This window comes from Ostrinia furnacalis, unplaced genomic scaffold, assembly GCF_004193835.3.
Source record: "Ostrinia furnacalis isolate ACB-3 unplaced genomic scaffold, ASM419383v2 OfSCF3542, whole genome shotgun sequence".
Lineage (NCBI taxonomy): Eukaryota > Metazoa > Arthropoda > Insecta > Lepidoptera > Crambidae > Ostrinia > Ostrinia furnacalis.
This window is the reverse complement of record NW_021133781.1, coordinates 85,409-108,087: the sequence shown is the minus strand read 5'-3', so window position 1 is coordinate 108,087 and position 22,679 is coordinate 85,409. Positions and strand designations below refer to the sequence as shown.

Genomic DNA, 22,679 nt, shown 5'->3' with positions numbered 1-22,679 from the left:
AAAAACAACATTTGTTTTGACTTTATTTTGGGGCATAACAAATCGCGTTATGCGACATCATGGCGACTGAAAATCAACACAGTAACCATTGTATAACGACGCAAATGGCATTTATCTGACATGACGCGGTCAAATTGTAATGACATTAATTATTATGCCACAATTACCGTGTAAGCCTCTTTAGCGAGTAATTGTTCGGTAAATGCGCTAACTGTCGCTCATTCTGCAACATTATTATAAAAATAAGCACTTCAATATCATTATTTACATCTATGAATAGAAATGCAGTAGTTCTTGAGTTTGAAACAATGTAGGCAATGTAGCGCCCTTATGTCAAGAGCCATTAGCGATATTGCGGTGTTACGTGACAACTATGATAACATGTTTATTAAGTTGCAAGCGCATACTTGTGGCGGATGTAACAATTGCAGTCTCTGTAACAATGACATTTGCAACTGTGAGTACAAAGCCAACTTACACGACGCTCCACATTTACGTGGATTTTCTTTTAAATCTTGTAAACTTTCACCAACAATTTCAACAAGAATACAGATTTATGTAGGTTGCGGATCTCATCATGTATCATTTCTTAGAAGCCAAATTGTAGAGAAAATTGTCAAACCAAGTTCAACAAAGCCAAAAATTATTTTGATTTCATGACAGTAATAACAGAAGAATTTAAACCATAAAAATATGTCAACATCAAACACTTTACCAAGGTAGCATAAAATTGCAAGTGGTGGTGATTCAGTCCAACAGCTTTTAGGTGGGCTTCAGCCATAGTCAGGTCTACATGGTCATGGGAATACTCCACATTATCATACTTATATGATAAAATCCTGCTTTTTCCCGAAAATTTGGTCATCAAACAATCGACTGACCAGGGCGTTTGCCCATGGCTTCTGCCATTGTGTGAGAGGAAAATATCTCATTACCGTTCAAATTAAATCCTCTTTTTCTCTCTTTTTCTTTAGTTTGTGTCATCAAACTCCAGACTGGGGCGTCATAACGTTGCAGGTGCTAGCGGCGCAGTCCATCAATATCTCGGTGGGCTTCTGCCATAACTTAATTTTATTGTTCTAGACATAGAGGGATAGGTACTTCTCACATGTTAAAACCCTGCTTTGCCCATAATTTCGTGTCATCTCACATATGATTGACCAGGGCGTTACAACCTTGCACAAAGACGGACTTTCGTTATTGTCGATTAAGATCATTTCCCTTTTATCCCCCTTTAAGTGTCATCAAACACCAGACTGACCAGGGCGTCATAACTTGCAGGTGCTGGCAGCGCTGGCGGCGCAGTCCATCAACATCTCGGTGGGCTTCTGCCAGGGCTTCTCGGCGGTGCTGCTGCCCCAGTATACGCACGAGTACCCCAATATAACGTACGAGCAGAGCTCATGGATTGGTGAGTAAAACAATTATGTACATATTGTACATCTACCATTCATACATTTTGGGACTAGAGGCGCAATGTAAAATGTCCAAGGATATTTATACTAAAACCGTAAAAACTTTTTGTCTAATAAATGGACGCCATGAAACAGCTGAAATTAACTAAGCCTGTGGGCTAATTAACAAAACTTCAACGACATGCAAGCGATTTGATCGCTGGAGTCACTTTTCGTATGAAATTCACATATTAATCGCCCGATTTTGTTTCGATTTCGTTGTTGTGCGTATTCGATCATTGCCACCGCGGTATTCACCTATCACCTTTTTTGAAGTTTGGTTTAATCTGATGACAGTGATTAAACGTCAAATGACAAATCGCTGAGTTGTGATCCTATGGAATAATCTATCGAAATGAATGTGAATACGGATTTATGACTGTTTTTCAATAGTAAGACTTTTAAACGTCATCGACATTTTAGACTCGGTACTGATGAGTTTAGGAGAGTAGAGTTGTTGCTGATAAAGCTGATGAAAATGTAATAGAGAACTCAACGGACACTTTTTTTCTCCACTAAAATGTAGTTTGCCACATATATTAAACATATCATGTGGCAAACTACTTTTTAGCACCATAAACTGAACGATAAGTGCTTGAGGTGGTGGTGGTGTAACGAATGGAGAATTTAATTTGGAAGAAATTTTCTTGGATCTATGAGTCGACATTTTGTTTTTATGTATTACTCCTTGTTGTCATTTTTAGATACAATATTATGTATTATTATATTACATACGAAAACCTTTATGTCATAAAATATAAGGATTGTCAACGCCTCGCTTAACCTGCTATTGTAGTAAGTTTATGTTTCGATAATTCAGTCGATGTAATTTAATACTATAACTGTTTACTATGCTATTTATAATGCAATAAATACAAATAACATTGTAACTCATGTAGCTGATAAAATATTTTTATCGATTTCAAGCAACGCGCAACACATTTTATAAGAAATATATTCAATATTGGTTTCCTACACCAGTAAAATAATTAAAAACTAGCTTTTGTCCGCGGCTTCACCCGCGTGAAATTTAGTTTGACACAGATCGTCATAAATTATAGCCTATATGTTATTCTGGGTTATAAAGAATGGGGTAAAGTTTTATCAAAATCCATCCGTTTTTTGCGTGAAAGAGTAACAAACATCCATCCAGACATCCAAACATTCGCATTTGTAATATTAGTAGGATGTAAGTAATAGATTGCTGAATGTTTCTAATGTTCATTTTATACATCTGGCTGGGACAATGGCTGTTTAACAAATAATAAGTTGTTTAACAGACTTCTGATTGGATCCGTGCCCAATTATTTCAAACTGTACTGTTTCAGCATAGAATGAGAATCTGTTGTCCGATTCATTCACGAAATGTGCAGTAATTTTTTTCGTCTGTCTACATAGTGTTGAAACTGCAGTGTGAATTGTCTCAAGTAGATTTTATTATGCAGGCTCAGCCCAGTACGGAAAGCGAAATAAAACCAGGAAATCACGTTTGTTTGGACTAAAATTACCCATTTATAATTTTTGTAAGATTTTTTTAAATGAATTCCTAAAACTAACTCAATTTGGCTTTGTAAATTGTCGTGATTTTGCATACATTTGTCTCTGTTGAGTCAATTTCCGCGATCAATGTCTGCCTGCAGATGCAAGCAGCTCAGTATGCAAGCACTGCTCTTGCTGCAACTAGCATTAACTCGGTTTCCTAGTATGCAAATGTTACCAGCCACTAAGGAAGCTTAGATTTGTGTAAGATAATCTGAGGGATAAAACCCAACAAAGAGGCGAATTAACATTCTACATGGAAATGCATTAACATTGACATGTCTGATAAGTTGCTTTTCGATTAATTGCCTAGTCTTAAAATCTTCAAGAAAAAAACATACAAAATTTTCAGAACATCATTCTTGAGATCGTATGTATGGATGGCTTCTTTTCAACAACAATTTAGTCAAAGATTACGTCAATACACTAATATTGTAGCGTATTTTGTATAGATTCTGAAATAAAAGATGAATGATAAAGAAGCACGTGAGCTAATTTTAAATACATTACCATAAGAAAAAACATTCATGTAAACCATTGATGTAAAGAGGAAGCAGTGAAAAAGATTCCATGAATGCATTAGTGAATGAAAGGCGACATTGAAATTTAACTGCTGAACACTTCGTACAAGCCATTCTTGAAATCAGTTATTCAGGGGACGTTGATCCTTTAAAAATAATAATTATGAATGATGACGGGATATTATTGACTTTTCCATCTCAATACAAATCCGACGCATCGTTATCAGCAGTAGCAGGTGTGATCTCCTTATCTTATCGCGACATAGTTGCAAACACAAGTGGAAAAACAAACACGGAGGCAAACAGAAAGTATGCCGACCTTTGATATGATGTCAAACACATTACACCCGTCTATGCAGCCAGATAAGGCTTAGGGCCAAGAGCCGCAGAAGCGACGCGTAGGCACGTACGATAACTATGACTGTTAGGAGGGTCGTTTATTTAACTTTATGCTTTAAAAATAATAAACATACACAATTTTGAATATAGAAAACGGTTTGATTTGAATTTGTGATAGCAATGTAATAGTGGACTTAAATTCGCACCTTGTAGCACGCCTATTTTTAACAGTATCAGTTTACATGTTAAACATTTGCACACGGCTGATATTGTTTGCACTTGTTTATAAAAGAATTTACAATCAGCATCACATATGTTTCACGATTACAAAGATTTCTAAATTGGTCTCATTGTCTAAAATAATGAATGTTAATTGAAATGGTATTATATTCATTGGTTTCTGTTAAGTACTTCTGTTATTGCAGAAAACAGCTTGAAACATCAAAACAAACTTCTGTTTACGATACTGTTGAACTGGCTCATGGCCAAGGCGCATATTCCTTTACGATCTGCGAACCACAACAAATAGTTGGGACTGCGCCAGCAGACAAGGTCTAGGGCTCCGGCGGCGTCCCAGCAGATGTCAATAAATACGTCAACGTCGGAATAGTTCCGTGGGAAAGCGATTAGCGAGTCTGGACAGCGAAGTCCTGATTTAGATTTAGGGCTTTGCCCTCAGTAAATCAGAGAATGTTCAAGTGGAAAGAAAATCAGGGAATATCTAACCAATTGCAAACAAAGTGCATGTAAAGTTTACGACTTACGACTATTGCCGACTGTAGTCTGTAATGTGCGACTTAGAAGCAATTCATAGCCTGATTCCTCAAATAATTTTATTATCACAGCAGGACACTTGTCCAAACCTTCACACAATTTCAATCAACCACCGAAATGGTTTCTCTTTGACTTTGTTCAAATCTTAAAGCAATCCTTTGAGTAAAAATATAGGTTAGTTCCTACCACTACATTGTTTTGAATCTCAGTATCTTAATTACCAAAAAATAACGAAAAATGTTAACTTTCTATGCTAGATAGATCTCTTTATTGCGTACCTACCACACAAAACTAACAATCATAAGAGTTAAAGCTACTGTTAGTGCTAGATAAACTATTTTAAAAGTTTTAATATTTTTTGTCAACAGCAAGTCTGGGCGTGATCTCTAACCCAGTGGGCGCACTGCTGGGCGGCATGATGGTGGACGCCGTAGGGCGGCGTTTGCTGCTGCAGTCCATCGTGTTGCCCAACCTCATCGGCTGGCTCGTCATCGCATTCTCCGAGACCTACGTCTTCCTCTGCGTGGGGAGGTTCATCACGGGGTTTACTATTGGTAAGTTCTTTATGAGCGTATTCTTTATAATAATATACACTTTTCCTTGAGCATTATTGGGTAGCAAATTATCATGGAACCAATTTATCATTTTTAAGCATTGGGGGAGGCTGAAGGGGAACTTTTATCTGAAGAATAAGTTTGGCACATTGACAGTTTCAGTATGGAAAATATATCAAAATGACAAGATATCCGATGACTGAAAAATCGGCCCTTTGTATCATTTAATTTATCTAAAACATGATTTGATATTTGATAACGCTCAAATATTGACATTTATTGGATTCTTATAATATTTGTGCAACTTCTTGTTTGAAATACATGAAGAAAAATTTGAGTAAATTGCTAATTTGCAATGCTTTCTTTTTTACAGGTATGTCAACAGTATCATACATCTACGTAGCGGAAATCACAACCCCAGAGAAGAGGGGTGTCCTCAGCGCCTTGGGTCCTGGGCTGGTATCGACGGGCATATTCGTCGTGTATTCCTTGGGAGCCTTCGTGCATTGGAGGAAGGTTGCCGCCATTTGCGCAGGATTCTCCCTGCTGACGCCTTTTCTGATGTACTTCGTGCCCGAGTCACCTTTATGGCTTGCGTCCAAAGGACACATGAAGGAAGCCTACAATTCAATGTTCTGGCTCCGGCAGAACAACAACACAGCACAGCAAGAGCTGATGGAGTTCACCAAAGATCGTAAATTAGGAGAAACAATGTCCTTCAAGCAAAAAATGGGACTCTTCAAGAGGCGGAGCGTCCTAAAACCTTTCATCGTTCTAATAGTTTTCTTCATATTTCAAGAGATGTCGGGCATTTACGTCATTTTGTACTATGCTGTGGATTTCTTCAAATCAGTTGGTACCAGTGTCAACGAGTTCACGGCTTCTATTATCGTTGGGGGCGTCAGAGTGTTCATGGGGGCAGTTGGTGCGTGTTTAATCAATAGTTTTAGAAGAAAGACTTTAGCTGCGACATCGGGCTTTCTTCTTGGATTAGCAATGTTAGGTGCCGCAATCTGTGATAGTCTGGACGGACCTCCACTAGTTAAATTGGCGTGTGTGCTACTACACGTGTCGTTTAGTATGGTGGGCTTCCTCCAGCTTCCCTGGATAATGTCGGGAGAGTTGTACCCTCAGGACATAAGAGGCGTGATGTCAGGAGCGACGTCTTGCTGCGCCTACGTATTGATCTTCTTCAACATAAAGACATATCCTCAGTTGGAGAATTTGTTGACGAGTAACGGGACGTTGTACTTGTTTGGTGGCTGCGCCCTTTTGGGGGCGGCGTATTGCTACTTCTTCCTACCGGAGACTAAAGGGAAAACGTTGACTGAGATCATGAGGCAGTTCGATGAGAAGAAGGAAGTCGACCCTGAGGTGGGGTACAAAGAGAAGAAGAACAGCATAGAAGGAAGACCAGTCCAGAGGAGGCACAGTGCAGGTGCGTCTGTTTCCTTAGAGAAAAGTGACATTTTCACAGCCAACTGGGTCCTCGACAGTGGGGTAAAGACTTTAAATCTGCGTGAATAATATTCTTAGGTTGTTATTTAGGGTTGTGTAAAAAGAAATATATTTTGATATTTATTTTGAATGTGTGATATAGGGCCGCGTGGCCCAAACATTTGTGCAAACGTTGGTTACCAGTATAAAGTTACTATATTTTGTGATCATTACCATGGGTATTTACTGAGTAATTTTAGTAGTTCGTAATAATGTTACATTCCTTAGCTTTAGTTATATTTAAGAGGTGACGTTAATGTACTAATATTGAAGTTATTTTAAGTACAAATCTGATTTAGAAATCAGAAGCACTGGTTGCTATGAATTTAGATAAAATTTTGTATTGTTTATAGATTTTTACGGAAAGAATTGAAGAGTTTGTATTGTTTATTTATATTTATCGTTATTTGGCGACTGTCAATCGATAGTGATTTATTTAAGTGTTGAAATCAATTTTTGATTGTAAAAAGTTTTATTTACATAAAACGTAATTTTATTACCATTATTTACACAACAAAGTGAATAAGCTGTAAATCAAAGAAGTCGGCAATAAGATAAGTTATTACAAGTGAGTCTGCAATACTTATGCTGTGATGATGAAAGCAATTAATATTATTAATATACATGTGTGAATAAAAAGAGTGTTGTTTTCCATCTTATGTTTCATTTATCCCAACAATAAAATTCCAATTCTGTTAAAACTTTTATGAAATTCAAGGAGTGAATTATCCAATTCCTAGGTACCAAAACATGCACTAGTTAAATTACTCTACTATACTCGTTATTTGGTACAGTGGCGCCATCTACCTGTGGCGGCCGTCAACAATTTTCATAGCGTCAAATTGATCGATCGAAAGGCAGGTGGGTAGAGCCTTCTAGTATGTAACATTAACTACAGATGGCAGCACATTATTATTCTATTCTCTGAGTGACCACTTGTATTTACAAAATATTTGTATGAGTAAATTGCTTTTTTATAAAAAAAAATAAAAATATTATTTTAAGTAGAGACGTTATAGATGTTACGGTAACTTTAAACATAGTTTTTCGGTAGGTATATTAAGATCATGACCTAAAAGTAGATTGTAATGAGATAACTTTTGTAGGTGTAAAGGTAAATTGGTTAATACGAATCACTCAAGCCTCCATATTTCTGTAATCAGAGATTTTAAATTGAAGAGCAGGGACGACATATAGATTCTTGATGCGATGTAAGTGACAAATTTCTTCTTTAGAAGAGAAAGAATATCTGCATCAGGAGATATTATTAGCTGTAGGCCTAGGATGCGCACCGTGATAAGCTTTTGATTTTATCTATTCTACGCGATAAACCTATACGTTGTCATCTAAAGATAAGATTTTATCACGGCATGCATTCTAGCTCGGCTGGTGTACTTATAAGCTAGCACTGACCTGGTCTGCGGGATGCCGTACTTGATGCCGACGCCGACGCGCGGCAGCGCCTTGATCACCTTCTTTACGGTGGCCTGGTCGGGGAACGCGAAGAATATCGACGCTGGAAACAGAAACAAATGACGTTAGAATTGCATGTACACATGGGAAGAAGGTTCATTAACATAAGATTGATTAATTGAAGGTTCTTCTTAATGATTAACCGATTGAGTCCCAGACGGCATTAATTAATGTCATAACAATTGATTATCTATTGTGTCTTAAACTTAGATTAAACGCGCAATATATCCATGAACATGCTTGTTTATAAGTTACTCTTTTGACAAGGGGCTGCTTTGTTTCTCATAGTTAGCACGGAATAGAGATCTACGTATCCACCTGCACTCTCGCTTTATCACTTCGTCATCAATTATAAATTATTCATGGTCCCGTGATCAATTTTAAGTTATAATGTTAATTTTCTGAACTTTATAAGCAATATAAACAAGCGTTGTTTAAGGATTTTCGAATATTGTTTTTATACAGAAAGTACAAAAAAGGTGTCTGGGAAACAATGGAAAACCCAAAAAACATCTGATAACTATTGCAGCCGTCATCATAGCCATCATCGAAAATATCACGGTTTCAAGATTTGTAACTCTTTGTTATTTTCTTCCATGTTGACCATTTCGAAGCCTACCGATATTTAAAATAAGGTTATCCATTGTTGTAAGGGCACTAAGTGAGGAGTATAATCTAAATACATAATTATACATAATAAATGTGGCTTACTTCTGCTGGCGAGGAACATCTCGATGGCCACATTCTGCAGCAGGTAGCGGCGCGAGAAGATGGCGCGGATCTCGCTGAAGTACCACTTGCCGTGCAGGTGCTCGCAGTACTTCAACACCTGGAAGAGACGAGAAAAGTCAAGTTTAATTAAAACGTCCTTGAAACTAAAATATTTTTTAAGCGTAATAGAGTCGCACTTGTCTTAAGTGATGTCTTATTGGCAACTTTAAGACAAGAGACAAAAGACTTTAAAGTAAATGAGGTTACTTTAAAAAGTTGCTAAAAGTCTGGATTTGCTGTAACTGAGTTTGTTCCGATGTTTCGTCTCAACACTTGACATAATATTGTCTCAAAGCGCTCATAGGGCCCAAAAGAGAAGGAGACATGGAAAGTTATCTTTTTTTTAATAAGGAATTTAAATTTTTGGCGTTCGTAAGTGCCAAAATACTGGTCATAATAAAAAAAAGATTTGATACGCGTGTTCACTACGGGGATGTAGTGAGAACTTTTTTATCCATACTTAACCCTACCCCTACCATGATTTTCCGAACGCAAACTACACTACTACACCGTAAATATTTTAACCTATTTTACGAATTATCTAAACTTATTGAAGTAGCAAGTAGCTGTCAAGAAACAGTTTAGGCAAATCTATCGTCGCTTATTTAACTAATATCTTATCTTTGGGTTCTTTTCTAACAAACCTAAGGAATAAACCTAAAGAATATCCTAATACCATAATAAACTGATAGATCACCTCAAATGTCTCCACGTTGTATTTAAAACAAAAATACCCAATTCTCAAAGCGCTCGTAAACGCACGACACGTCGTAAAGAGTTCGTTAGAGATGAATTTATACGCCCCATAACGTGGAATAGCGTCATTGGTCTGAACACGGCCATTTTATTGTTGGTGTCATCCAGGAAAGAAAGAAAGACCCAAATTATGTTGTAGTTTAACAACCGCACTAAATGGAGCATTTGATGATGATGATAAACGAATTATCTATCAAGTTGAAAAAAGATAGAGTTCAATATAATTGTACTCCATGATTGATCGAGTGATTATCATTATATAAAATGACTGTATTGTTCTGCATAAGATTCCAATGTGAAATTTGATTCGTAATTGAAATATCTACATAAGATATAAATTAGTAATACTCAATGTCAAAAAATTGTTTCAACACTGAGAAAATCAATTTTATAAAAGAGTACCTATGTAAAGGGAACTGAAAAGGGAACTAACACTATAAGTGTTTATTTTGTGTGTTAAATAACACCACCAATAATAAAATTAATGCTGCAACTTCTTTAAAACAAATAAGTCTGACTTCAGATTTTCGTTGTGAACTCAGTTGTAACCCACAAGGAGATTAAGGCTCGGTTGCACCATCTTACTTTAACTTTGACAAATGTCAAAAATCTGTCAAACTCCATAAAAAAAGCACAGGTTATTGATAAAATTACAGTCAAAATTAGGTGCAACTCAGCCTAAAACAATAGAACTAAGAAATTAAATCACCAAAATAAAATTTTGCACTCACTATAATGCGATAAGTATCGCTAACATCAAATTAGAGAGCAAATAATGACCGGCCCGAATCTATTAAGCGGATTATATTCGTCACGCACCGCCCCCTACCGGCGGATCACTTGAACTACAAAGTACACATCAATACGCTGCTGTGCAATCTTATCTACTTGGGATAAGTGCGGTTTTCCAAAAAACGGTGCGGTAAACGGATAGATAGACGTGCTGCTGTACAAACACAGCGATCTGAGGGGTCGCTGTGGGAAGTAGATAATGTTTGCAACATGAGATAACGCTCTTTGGATCCATCAGGCTGTGTTAGTTACGCATATTTCACATTTAGGAAATACTAGCGGCCGCCCGCGACTTCCTACGCGTGGACCCTGTTTTACGCCCTTAGGGGTTGAAGTTTGCAAAATCCCGTCTTAGTGAGCACCTACGTTCTAAAGGGAACCCCCATGCAAAATTTGAGACTTAGCACTTGTAGTTTCTGAGATTTCGTGATGAGTGAGTCAGTCAATCAGTGACCTATAGGTATAGATTTATTGTAACTGTAACTTTTAAAGACAAGAAGAGAAAACAGACTTGTATTTTTTTAAGAATATGGGGGTAATTTTATGGGGGTAACTCTCATGAAGGTAGTTATCTGAATGGGGTGCTTTAGTTTGCAATGACACATTAATGCTTGGTAAATATTTTAATTGCTTACTAATTTCTATTGGTTTTCTAATGTTTTTACTTACTTACTAGCTGACCCGGCGAACTTCGTACCGCCGTGTAATGTAGGATTCTAATGGTGAAAGATTTTTTAAATCGGTTCAGTGGTTTCGGAGCCTATTTAATGAAAACAAACAAATCTTTCTTCTTTATAATATTAGTGAAGAAAATTACAAGTCGGTACAGTAACAGAAGTTAGCGGTTAGTCATCAATTGATCATCAAAATTAAATTTATCGTTTATAATTTACGTACCGTAACTGACATCGCGGTGAAAATACAAATAAGTTGGAATTTTAATTGATCAACTGCGAGCGATTGATTGATTGACGCCGTCAAAGCGTACGATTTACGAATCCACCACTAGATTTATAGCGAACGTTTTGAATTATCGTACACGAAATATTAATTTAAGTACATGTTATGTACTAGTATCATGACACATGTAAAATAAACCGAGTCCAATTTACTAGTCATTGAGTAATTTATAGGTTGTTATCACACGTCCATCATTTTGACGCTGACAAGTTTTAAAATTCAGCAATTAATTGTAAAAATGTCGATGAGTTATTAATTGACATTCACTACAAGTACAAGAGTAGCCGATGCGTTGACTGATTTCTTATTATACGAGTATAATGCGTAGCGCAGTGGTTTCTTTCTGATACGAATAAATAAGTTATGTTCGCTAGAAAACTTTAGTGGCTTCCACGTAGTTATTTCTTCCGAATCCACAGTCCTCTCCAGTGAACCGGTGTAAACTAATTATCGGCAACTCGGATCCCATTAGTATAATTTGTGTCATCTCGCCCCCTCGCGTCGGGTCCAATAAAGCAGTTATTTCTCATCTGCCACCCCAAGGGTGGGATGTTGTGATTGCGATGGTGTTCTTTTGTTTTGCACACTGCGCTTTTGTTGGGGAATTTTCAATGGGCATTGTGTTGGCACAGTACAGTGACGTCATATGGTTAAGCGAACGAAAGTTTGGTATGATTGCTCTATGATTTTTCAAAGTAATATACACCTTTCATTTATAAACTTCTAGTTTAAAAAGAGTATAGAAAAGAATTGATCCCACTAAAAACATTTGCCTTATTCCACTATTCCCCGTTGACAATCCCCGTCAACGGGGAATAATGAACAAAAAGTTATATTAGGATTTTATTTTTAACATTATAAATAAGCTCCAATTGGCGTTAACGGGGAATAGTGAACAAAAAGTTCACACAGTAAAACGTTGCCAAAACGAATCGTGTGGCTCGCTATGTGAAATAGTTACCAGAACTCATCTAGAGCCAAAACTTAAAGGTGTAGAACCTTTCTTAAAAAATAAGAGGCAAGTCCGTATCGCCGTAGTCAAGCTCATGCTAAAAATCTCAATTCAAAAACTTTGTGTAGGTCCCGTTTCATAATATGCGGGTTAAATAATCAGGACCTAATTAAAAAAAGCTAAGATACTACGCCTATTGTTTCAAAATAAATTAATATTCATTACATTTGTATTTTTCTAGATGCACAGTCAGCGTCAAATAGATAGTGACACGCAAAGTGGCCAAAAAGATGACAACACAACCATAAAATTGGCTACTTTGGGTGTCACGAACTATGTGACGCTGACTGTACCAGAGCATCGCCTTTCGCCAGTGTCTGCATAAGCTGAAGTTTAAGGCTAAGTTGCACCAACTTATTTTAACCGTAACTTTAACACTAACCGGTGTTTTTGGCATGGAGTTTGACAGATTTTTGAAGTTTCCTAAAGTTAAAGTAAGATGGTGGAACTCAGCCTAAGTAGTACCTACTTATGTTGTTGATTGCAGTTTTCGAAACCTTGTTATTGACGGAGATTAACGATTGGGTTTACAACTAGATTTCGCACCATCGCTAATTTAGAGACGCTTAAGTATAATTTATTGTTTTTAACATTTATTGCTCTTTCATTATCACGGTTATTATAGTGAAAGCATCATCATCGGAGCACTCAGCGAACAATACTTCTTGTGGGATGCGCCACGTGGGGCACTGATGGTCTAATGGTGCTCTAGCACGACATCGGAACCGAGGGAAAACACACGTGTAGATTTATTTGATTTATTTGCACGTTTGGATGTAATTATGAGAATATTAGACATGTAATTTTGAAAAAGTGGGTACATTTAATTAAAGAGAGAATAATTGTGAACGCACAATGAATGTTAGTAAAAATATACAGTACCTATAGAGGAGAGCAGCAATGAGTGTTGTTTTGTTTATTAATGTATCGAAACTTTGAGCATCGATAAAAAAGTAAGATTTTAGTATTTTTGATGAGGACTAATAGTAACTATGATGAAGGAATTTCTTTGCCTAGGGATTTTTCGTTGTTAGTGTGACTTTTAGATAGTATAGCTCGATCTGTTAAATGCATTAAACTGGGCTTATTTATTATCATTATTAAAACTTCCCAGCGCATTTTTCTAGAGTCAAACGTCTGGCGAGTGCACGGACGTGAAGGTATCCGATTTTATCTCCAGTCGATAATGACCTTAAATATATGCGTATTACTTGCCAGTTAAAAAATAAACGTACGTAAAGCCCGATAGTATCGGCTGCTTAGTAAAATTGGACTGGATTCGGGAGATCCAGCGATAAGATCGATCGCGATCAATGGCATGTCTCGGCGGCTCCTGTTTTGCATGCGCTCGCACATTTAGGACACTATTTTGGAAGCATTAGAAAAATATCACGAACAAAAAACAAGCGTATAGATATTAAAAAAAAATACATAGTTTGGAGTTGGAATGTTCAATTCTCAAAAAAAAAATCATTTCACATCAATATTAAGCAAATAGAAATGAAAATAACGTTCCTTAATTAATAGGCATGAGAGAGCAGCCAAGTAGTTGTTTCACAAGTTGCGTAACAGTAGCTTATAAGATAAGAAACATCAGAAAAGATTCCCGAAAATCCGAAAATTTTACTTTTTGAATGCCAGAACATGAACGACAGAAATGAAAAAATTTTTCAATGATGTCATTATTATTTTCTAATATCATTCTCATTTCTTGATAGTTTCTAGTTTCTCTTAGAAGAAATTGGAAGAAGATCCATCAACTCTTTCTTCTTATTGCTCTTCAGTTTACATTTATGTTAGGAATTCGCACACGACTCATGTTTTCTCGTATGAAGTTCTACCGTTTCCAAAATTGGCCACCAGATCACGGTCCAGTCGGCTGCTGCTTTGCATGCGGCGTGTCAGCTCATGTCAGTGTCTGGTATTTATACTGGAGGTTCCACGAATCGCGAACCCAGAGGTAAACAATGCTTGCGTTTCTTCAAGGATATGTTAGATATTATCACAGATTTATCGCGAAGGCTTTCAGTTTCGTTTGTTTCGAGTTTATTTAAGGTCAAGGTTGAGGGAAGTTCTTGGATATTTTGTGTCTGCCTCTAAATGGACGCGCTTTTGCAATGTTGAGACATAATATAGTTGGGTCGGGCTGTTAATCAGTATGGAGATGTATGAAAGTGCGCACATTACACCGATTTGATATCGGCCGATTCTTCATACAAATTAGAATCGGGCCCAACTATCGGCCAACAAAAATTCGGTAGTCTGCGACTAGGCTAAGAGTTCATTCTCCATTTATCTTTCAAGCAAATTCAAATTTTCTGCAAAAAAAATTTGAACCATTTCTAATGTGTCTAAAAAAAGTCCTTTACTTTTTGTCAGAGCTAAGTAAGCGTTGTACATTAGTCAAAACTTATATTAAGCCGTCGTTTACTGAAGCGGGCGGCGAAGGAAGTCCCAATTAAAACGCAGTGCATCACGTGCGCGCACGCAGACGCGACTATTGATGCGGCTACTACGGGTTCTCGAAGTAAGAGATCAATACTAATCAAATTTTGGGACGTGTGAAAGTGCTAAAAAAACTAATAAGGAATTCCAATTTGGAATTGAATAAATATAACTAGATAGTCACCAAAAGGGAGGACCAAAAGAGTTTAGCTTGGAAATTGCAGGATTGAATCAACCTGCTAGCTAGTCCAAAAAGGAATAATGATTCTGTGCTTCAAAACGCAGATTTATTGAGACAAGTTAGGACTATGGTGACTTATAAAACTGGACGGTTGAGATTTCAGCTGCTACAATAACAAGGATAAAAAAAGCCATGATAGACAAATATTTTGATGAAATATCTCTCTATTCCTATATTTGATTAATTTTCTGGTTGACTACATTCAGATTAAAAAGTGCCAAGAAGGTTTATAGAAAATTGAAACTGTAACCATATGAACTCTTTCTTCCAGGCATTTGTTCGAGATCTTCACAAATAGTTGTTTCTTTTCCACACAGCCCAGATCGGTATCGCCTCGTAAAAATACCAACAACACTCGATCCCATCTCGCCTAATCCCGGTTGATGCAAGTTTGTGTGCGTAGTAGAATCCCTCCTTCCCCATTTCGCAGTTTGTCATCCCAAATGGTTAATAAATTCCCTGTCATCGTCTCTCGGTTCACGGGCTATTCCTGGAGCGACGCTTTTTTATCCCGGTGTATTCCCTTTGCTTTTTTCCTATACAAGTCCGTATAAATCTCTGTCTAGTGATGCGGATGGTATCTTAAATATGCAGTTTTATTTTGTTGTTGTAAAACTGTTTTGGAGTGTTCCTTTTGTGGTGGAGATTTGTTTATATGGTGAAAAACTTTGCTATGTTTATAAGTATCCACTTTATAACTATACGCAATTGTGTAGTAATTCCTTGAAGATTCCGACTCAAAATGAGTTTATTTTAAAACAATCCCATTATTCATTGTTACTGTTAGTCATCTTTTTTGCTGTAAAAATTTTATGTCCAAAAAAACACTTCCTTGAAGCTTAGAAAGTACTGGGTCAGATTCTTGTGAAATGCTTATTACTAGTTATGCTTATTTTGAGGTAGGCAGTGGAGCGTACTTATAGATTTACTGCTCATCATTATTTAAACACCATTTTCCTACTTAGGCACCGCCCAACTGTCCATAACTATGTGCCACACGCTACTCTTTGAATTTATCCACTCCATTATAGTATAATTATTTTTAATATGCAATTTAATCACCCAAAATTTCCTCACCAAACCACAGCCGCAGTGACATGTTATACGGCGCAGTAACCGCAAGTTACGGCCCCTGTCGGCGCAGGCGCATCTCGGCTCATGAGGGATTAGATCCCGTAAATCGCGGGAACGCGTTAACGGCCGGGATTACCGCTAAATATTTATTGGGAAAAGGTGAAATGACAGTTTAGGTTGACGTATATTACGATGATGGTAGTCATAATGGGCGGATGCGTTTTGAATATAATTCTGTTTCTTGAAGATCTTAAATCACTTTAGAAAAATTAAAATTAGGATATTGACACTAAGGCGGTTATCACACTGCGCCGCGCTCCGCCGCGGAGCGCGGGACGACAGATTTAATTATTGTATGCAAGTACCTCAGTTTGTATAGAAAACACGCGCGGCACTTCACACTGACAACGCGTCCGCGCGCGGGTTTTTTTATATGAAATCACGCGCTCCGCGGCGGAGCGCGGCGCAGTGTGATAACCGCCTAATAGATGTTAATCGTTGCGTCATTTTTGGATTACCTACGAATTAGACAGTTTTGATTTCTAAGGATAGTTCTCATTTGTTGAAAACCTACTTTACTTTCCTTTAAATCATAAACATAATGTAAAAAAAATGATCATCATCATCAACGAAAAATCCTTAAAATGTATAATCTAAAAATTAAAAAGCAAAGCGTTTCCTATACCACCATCCCGTGTTTTTTTTAATGTGACAGGAGGCAAACGAGCAGACGGATCACCTGATGGTAAGTGTTCTCTTATGCTTATAAAAGCATTAACTAGAAGTGCACACTCGATTTCCGGCGACTTCCTAATCAAAGCCGCCGGAAGCGCGACAGTGGCGCCAGCGCAGATGCGCCCGCGCCGTCCGCGACACGCTCGCGTGCGATCGTATTAGCGGGGACTTACTGCTAATTGGAACGGTTCGTTTTGGATCCATCTCTAAAATAAAAGCTGAAATGAGTAAATTAGAAAATATTTCTGAGATGGAGACTCCTAAATTAAAATAGTATGTAAAATTGTAAATACATTACACTTTTAGAAGCCATGTTACAATAGTAGCAGCAAGCTCACACTACGGTATTGAAGACCTTTTTCAATTTGTTCGTTGACGATGCCCACAGTGTTGCGAGTTTGCTATGGGGTTTAGACAAGAATCAAATGCTATATTAGATACTAGGTTTCCGCTCGCGGCTTCGCCCGCGTGAAATTTTGTCTGTCACGAAAAACTTTATCGCGCGCGTCCCTGTTTCAAAAACCAGGATAAAAACTTTCCTATGTCCTTACCCGGGACTGAAACTATCTCCCTGCCAAATTTCATCAAAATCAGTTCAGTGGTTTAGGCGTGAAAGCGAGACAGACAGACAGAGTTACTTTCGCATTTATAATACACTCAACATCAAATAAACTACACCTTCCGCGACGCGAACTTTAAAGATTTTCTTCTGACACAATTATGGTACCCCAACAATATTGGTGTTATTTGAAAGCCCAATAAATATCCTTAAAGAAAAATACATTTCATTTCTAAATAAATGATTAACATATACCATAAATGTGACTTGAAAATAGATCTCACTTTGGGCTCACCTCTGGGATCAATTAGAGTTAGACCAATTTTTATGGTTATAAAACCAAATAAAGATCTCACGTGTCCTCTTTAACAGATGGATAGCGATTAATTCTAACTTAACAGTTTTATAGTCATAAAAAATGGCTATAGCGTAACTACCTATTTTTTGAAGAAGTGACTCTGGATCCTTGTAAAGACATATTTTTGGGGTAAAACCTTTCCTTTAATGAAATGAAGTTTAGAACTAGGCTTTCAAATGGTACCAATGTTGGGGGAAGTGGGGATGCATACGTTTAATAAGTGCTTGTCGCGGGAGGTGCGATTTATTTGATGCCGAGTGTATTAGTATAGATATCTCGTGTGCTAGCATTAGAGCATAAGGTTGGAGGAATTATAAAATAAAAAAACTGTCTGGAGTCCAAAATGGTGTCATATACACAAGACGAGTTCCCCAAACGACCACTAGACGGCGATTTGCTTTTATTGATACAGCCTCTTAATTTACTTTTCAGATAAGTTCAACGCTTCAGCATTCAAATACCTTAACATCTTCGAGTAAAATGTCCATCGTTTACCTAATAAACTATCCGTTATCTAGGAAGGGGCATCTAAACGACCACTGGTCTCGCAGCCAACTAGTTACTGGTCCCTTATCTCAATGATCGAAGTTTACATCTTGAGGGCAGCTAGCGTGAACGGCCTTAGATATACAAATACCTACCTGAGAACTGCATAATTAAATTAGTGACAGAAATAACTGACTTGTATGTTAAAGGTCCGGTAATGACAGCTGTGTGGGTTAATTGCAATATGGACTGCAAATGATTGTTTTGAATGTTACTTTTAGAATAGAATAAAAATCAAATTATTTATGCAAATAGGATCCCAAAGAGCGCTCATACATGTCACTCTACCACTGCTTCGGGACACTAATATGGGCCAGTGTTGAAAAAAGCAGCGCAAGAAACTCAGTCACTATTTTACTACTTAAGTTTTATTTGGGTATACAAATTTAAAAATTAATAAATATTTGAAATTTGTATTTGCATAGAAGTTTCACAGTTATGAGAGTGGAGATATTCCTATTGATTGGACTTTTATGAAAATTAATTATTATCGCTTATTATAAAAAAGACTGCATTGAATATTTTTTACAATTTCTTTAAATAGCAGTGTTTCGTAAAAAAAATCTTTGTTATTTATTTATACTCTACTATCAGTACAGTTGGCTTGCAACATAATCATTTACTTAGACTCTACAACTTACGAAACCTAACTAAACTCCTGCCAACTGTTGCTAGTGGGCAATAATAAACTCGGCTACCACAATCAACGTCACGTTAAGATAAGCCGTATCGATGCTATGCGAGTCGGTGGGAGTGAACACGCGGCGATAGAGTACTACATTGAGGGCGAGGGAACTTATTTACGTCTTCATTACTTCACTGAAATACTACTTTTAGTGTAGACAAGGGAACATTAAGTTAAACATTGTAACCTTAAGTGGTTGTAATAAAGGCCAAGTGCCATTCTGCATAAGATGCAACAAAAAATGTGTAATTTGATGTGCCGTGTGTACATAAAGATTTAGAAAAGTCTAGTTCTAAACCCCTCATATAAGCTTTATTAGCTTGGCACTTTCAGTCTTAAGTTTCAGTATTGTTTTTATCGAGACGAAAAGAGACAATATTGTGGTTCCAGAAAAGTAGAAGCACGTCTACTATTTCTGTGGATATCGTAAAAGGCGCCTAAAGAACAATTTACGAATATCAGATCTCTATCTATCCCTTGATCCGTCTGACCATGGGTAGTGTGGCAAATTCTTTATTCCTTCTGGTAAATTAGAGGGAGAGCCGTGCTCATACAGTGGAATGGAGACCTATGGAACTGTGTATAATCACGCCAGTAAAACATTTTTAGTGAGAATGATTATAATTAAGAAATAATTATTTGACAACGAAAGGTCTAAAACCAGGGATAAAATAATGAGATAAAAAGACAAATAGGTTCGTTCATTTAACACATTGGAGCCAGCTATCTTTAAAACTGTCAGTTCAGATATAAACTGTGGTGCTAATCTACGAGAGTATCTATCTAACCGCCAATAACGCCTCGAGAGAGATAAGGCTCTATCGCACGCCGTCCCGATGGGTGTTAACACGTAGATAAAACGACAAAACGCGATAAACATTGTTGCTACATGTCTACTAGTTGTTGGTAAGTTAGCTAGCTACTATGTAACAAAATGTTCTGTAGATATAGGAGTATTTCAAATTGTCATTTGTAGCGAGCTTTAGATGTTCATCTGATTCCTAATGATCAGTTAGTTGGCTTGCAATGAACCCTCATTCATTTCGCGAATGAAAAATCCGCAGGTGGCAATACGTAGACGCGAGGTCCAAATGCTGCATGATTGGTTGTTTTTGACATGACATTGACAGATATGTCAAAATCCACCAATCACCCACATCCACGTCCCGCCATCTAGCGGATCTTACATTCGCGAAAACCCTCATTATACAATTAATAATTTTTGTACAGTCGACCGCATAACAAACACACTATGCCATAGACTTTGGTTACAAAATATATTAGTTTGTTATATTTAAAAGATGTCAGTGTTTGACTTAATGTACTGACTTCTGTACCTATTTAGGATAGATATTAAATGATGTGGCCATAGTGCAGAAAATAATTATGGCATTAATAACAGATTGGAAAAGAAGTAGAGGTGCCATTCTATTATGTGAGAATGCAGTCAACTAAGAGTTATAACTCTCAAACAAAACACTTAAGAAGGATTGAATTAAATAACGTGATATTATATCATAGTAGTGGTTAATTTACTGCAGATGAAGAAATTGTGAAGTTACCTAAAATCGAAATTGACTCCTAGAGTCTAGTTCAATTTTCATAATACGCTTGCAAATATTTTAATTGAAGCAGCATCTGTTGGTTTCAATATTCTGGGTTGTAATAAATGTTCTTTTTATTCACTTTAAATGGAAATAAAGCCAACTTAAATATCCTCTCCACATCTCGACGGCCACCGCGCATCCCACGATCACTAATGATACCGAGAGAAAATTCAAATAACGCCAGCAAAACAAAGAGCCGAGATGTTATCGCAGATCTTTATAATAATTACAACCGACATGTGGACGTCTCAATCGGGCATCGTTTGCGATCTCCACGTCCTGAATCCAATTACCTTGCGCAGGGACCGAAATATCTTTTGCGATGCAAGAAAAATGTATATTGAAAACGTTGCAATGTGCACAACCCTACTCTGTAACCAGCTCTGCAAAGAAAAACTAACTATAGCACTTTAAATACAAAGCTTAAATTCAAACGCAGTGAGTAAAGTTCTTAGTGCGTTCGTTTGCTGGGAGCTTTCAACGAATGGGCGGAGCCTGCCCCCACCACTGGAGCGGCGGGAGGGAGGCAACGAACGTCAGTCGCGGGCCATCGGTGGGGGGTGACAGATGTCCGTCTTGAGCCATCGTTCATACCGAAACACGATAGCGAATTCAACTCTCCATAAATTATACTTGCTCTGTTCCGTCTCCCGCCCGATGTAAAGGGCGGACGATATTGAAGTTCTCGTATGTGTGAATTAGTATGTGTAAACATGGGATTAGCGAAGCACATGTCCGGCTCTGTTAGGACAGGCATAAATTCGTCTAGCCTCGGTGGTGATATATTTAGAGTCGTGATTGCGACGTCCGCGAATTAATAGTCGATTAACACGAAGAAAAATGCGGCCACACGGTATTTACAATACGGACGCGGTGTTTTTGTTTCTCAGAAATCCGGACGACATGATAGAGGAATGTGTGATTTTGTGGTGGTTTTATTATTTCCATTATTTTATTGTGACGTGGATTTATTAAACTTTCGGTGAAATATGTAAAACTGGATGTTTTGAAATCCAATGTTTTTAATATTATTATCACTGGCAGCGTCCAAAAGAATGATCGCGTGACAATATTTTTTGTGAGAATGTGTAATGCAGGAAGAAGTGATTATTTATTTTAAACGTTTCGATAGATTAAATATAAATCCACAGCAAAAGTTTCGTAAAACTTATGTTAATAAATCAATCAAACTTATAAAAGAAAAAAGAACTGCACTCAAAATACGTAGCGTGAAGTAATACAGGTACAATATGAATAAATCATCAGTTCGAATCAAACTTTCAACATACTTATGATTAATGCATCAAATTAACTTTTAGTTACTATTAATCACCACGAAATTACACCTCTGAAAATCTCAGTAACTTCTGAAATTTTTCTGTTATTCATTCATTTTTCAAAAGTCAAAATTTCTTTATTTGTTTAGACTAATAAATAGTTCTTACAAATCGTCTTTGCTCTTAAGGAGCCTCTACATGTCTCATAATCTTTTTACCCTACCAGCGCTTCGAGACCAACATTTGGCAAGTGCTGAGAAGAAGCGCCGCAACAAACTCAGTCACCACTGTCTGCCGGTTAATATAAATAAATAGAAAAAGCAGTAGTAGGTACATTTGATTCAGGAACAGTTCACTGAATTTACCACGCATTCTTGTATGATGTATCTTATAAGAATGGGTATACAAAATTGCGTGGCATATTAAACAAGGTAGTAACGTGCTAATATCTAGACTTACAAATTAAGATACTTAAATACTAGTAGAAATGACTCGCATTAGGCGAGCTTTCTCCCTCTAACAACCCATAACAAATGACTCCAAAAAAGATGGTAATCTCCAAAAACTATACATTGCGAGATATACCGGGGCGTCAGGACGTCCGCCGGAAGGGGCGGGGCGCGCGGACGCCATCTTGCCGGCGCATGCGCGCGGAAATGGTGCCTGAGCTTTTTTCAATACTCACGGGCCGCGGAGTTACTTTGGGAGCT

General features: G+C 37.3%; 2 protein-coding genes across 2 annotated transcripts in view; one reads left to right on the top strand and one right to left on the bottom strand.

The window, feature by feature from the left end:
• The window catches only part of LOC114357900 (facilitated trehalose transporter Tret1-2 homolog), a 34,371-nt gene extending 27,041 nt beyond the window's left edge, over positions 1-7,330 (top strand). The window contains exons 3-5 of the mRNA XM_028311697.1: positions 1,282-1,411; positions 4,996-5,181; positions 5,555-7,330. Of these exons, the coding sequence (XP_028167498.1) occupies positions 1,282-1,411; positions 4,996-5,181; positions 5,555-6,708 (1,470 nt within the window). The 3' untranslated portion in view covers positions 6,709-7,330. The remainder of the gene's footprint in view (positions 1-1,281; positions 1,412-4,995; positions 5,182-5,554) is intronic.
• rg (A kinase anchor protein rugose) overlaps positions 1-11,379 on the bottom strand; it is a 102,776-nt gene extending 91,397 nt beyond the window's left edge. Inside the window, exons 1-3 of the mRNA XM_028311687.1 lie at positions 11,368-11,379; positions 8,863-8,980; positions 8,092-8,194 (exon numbers count right to left, since the gene is read on the bottom strand). Of these exons, the coding sequence (XP_028167488.1) occupies positions 8,092-8,194; positions 8,863-8,980; positions 11,368-11,379 (233 nt within the window). The remainder of the gene's footprint in view (positions 1-8,091; positions 8,195-8,862; positions 8,981-11,367) is intronic.
• Between the last annotated feature and the right edge of the window lie 11,300 nt (positions 11,380-22,679).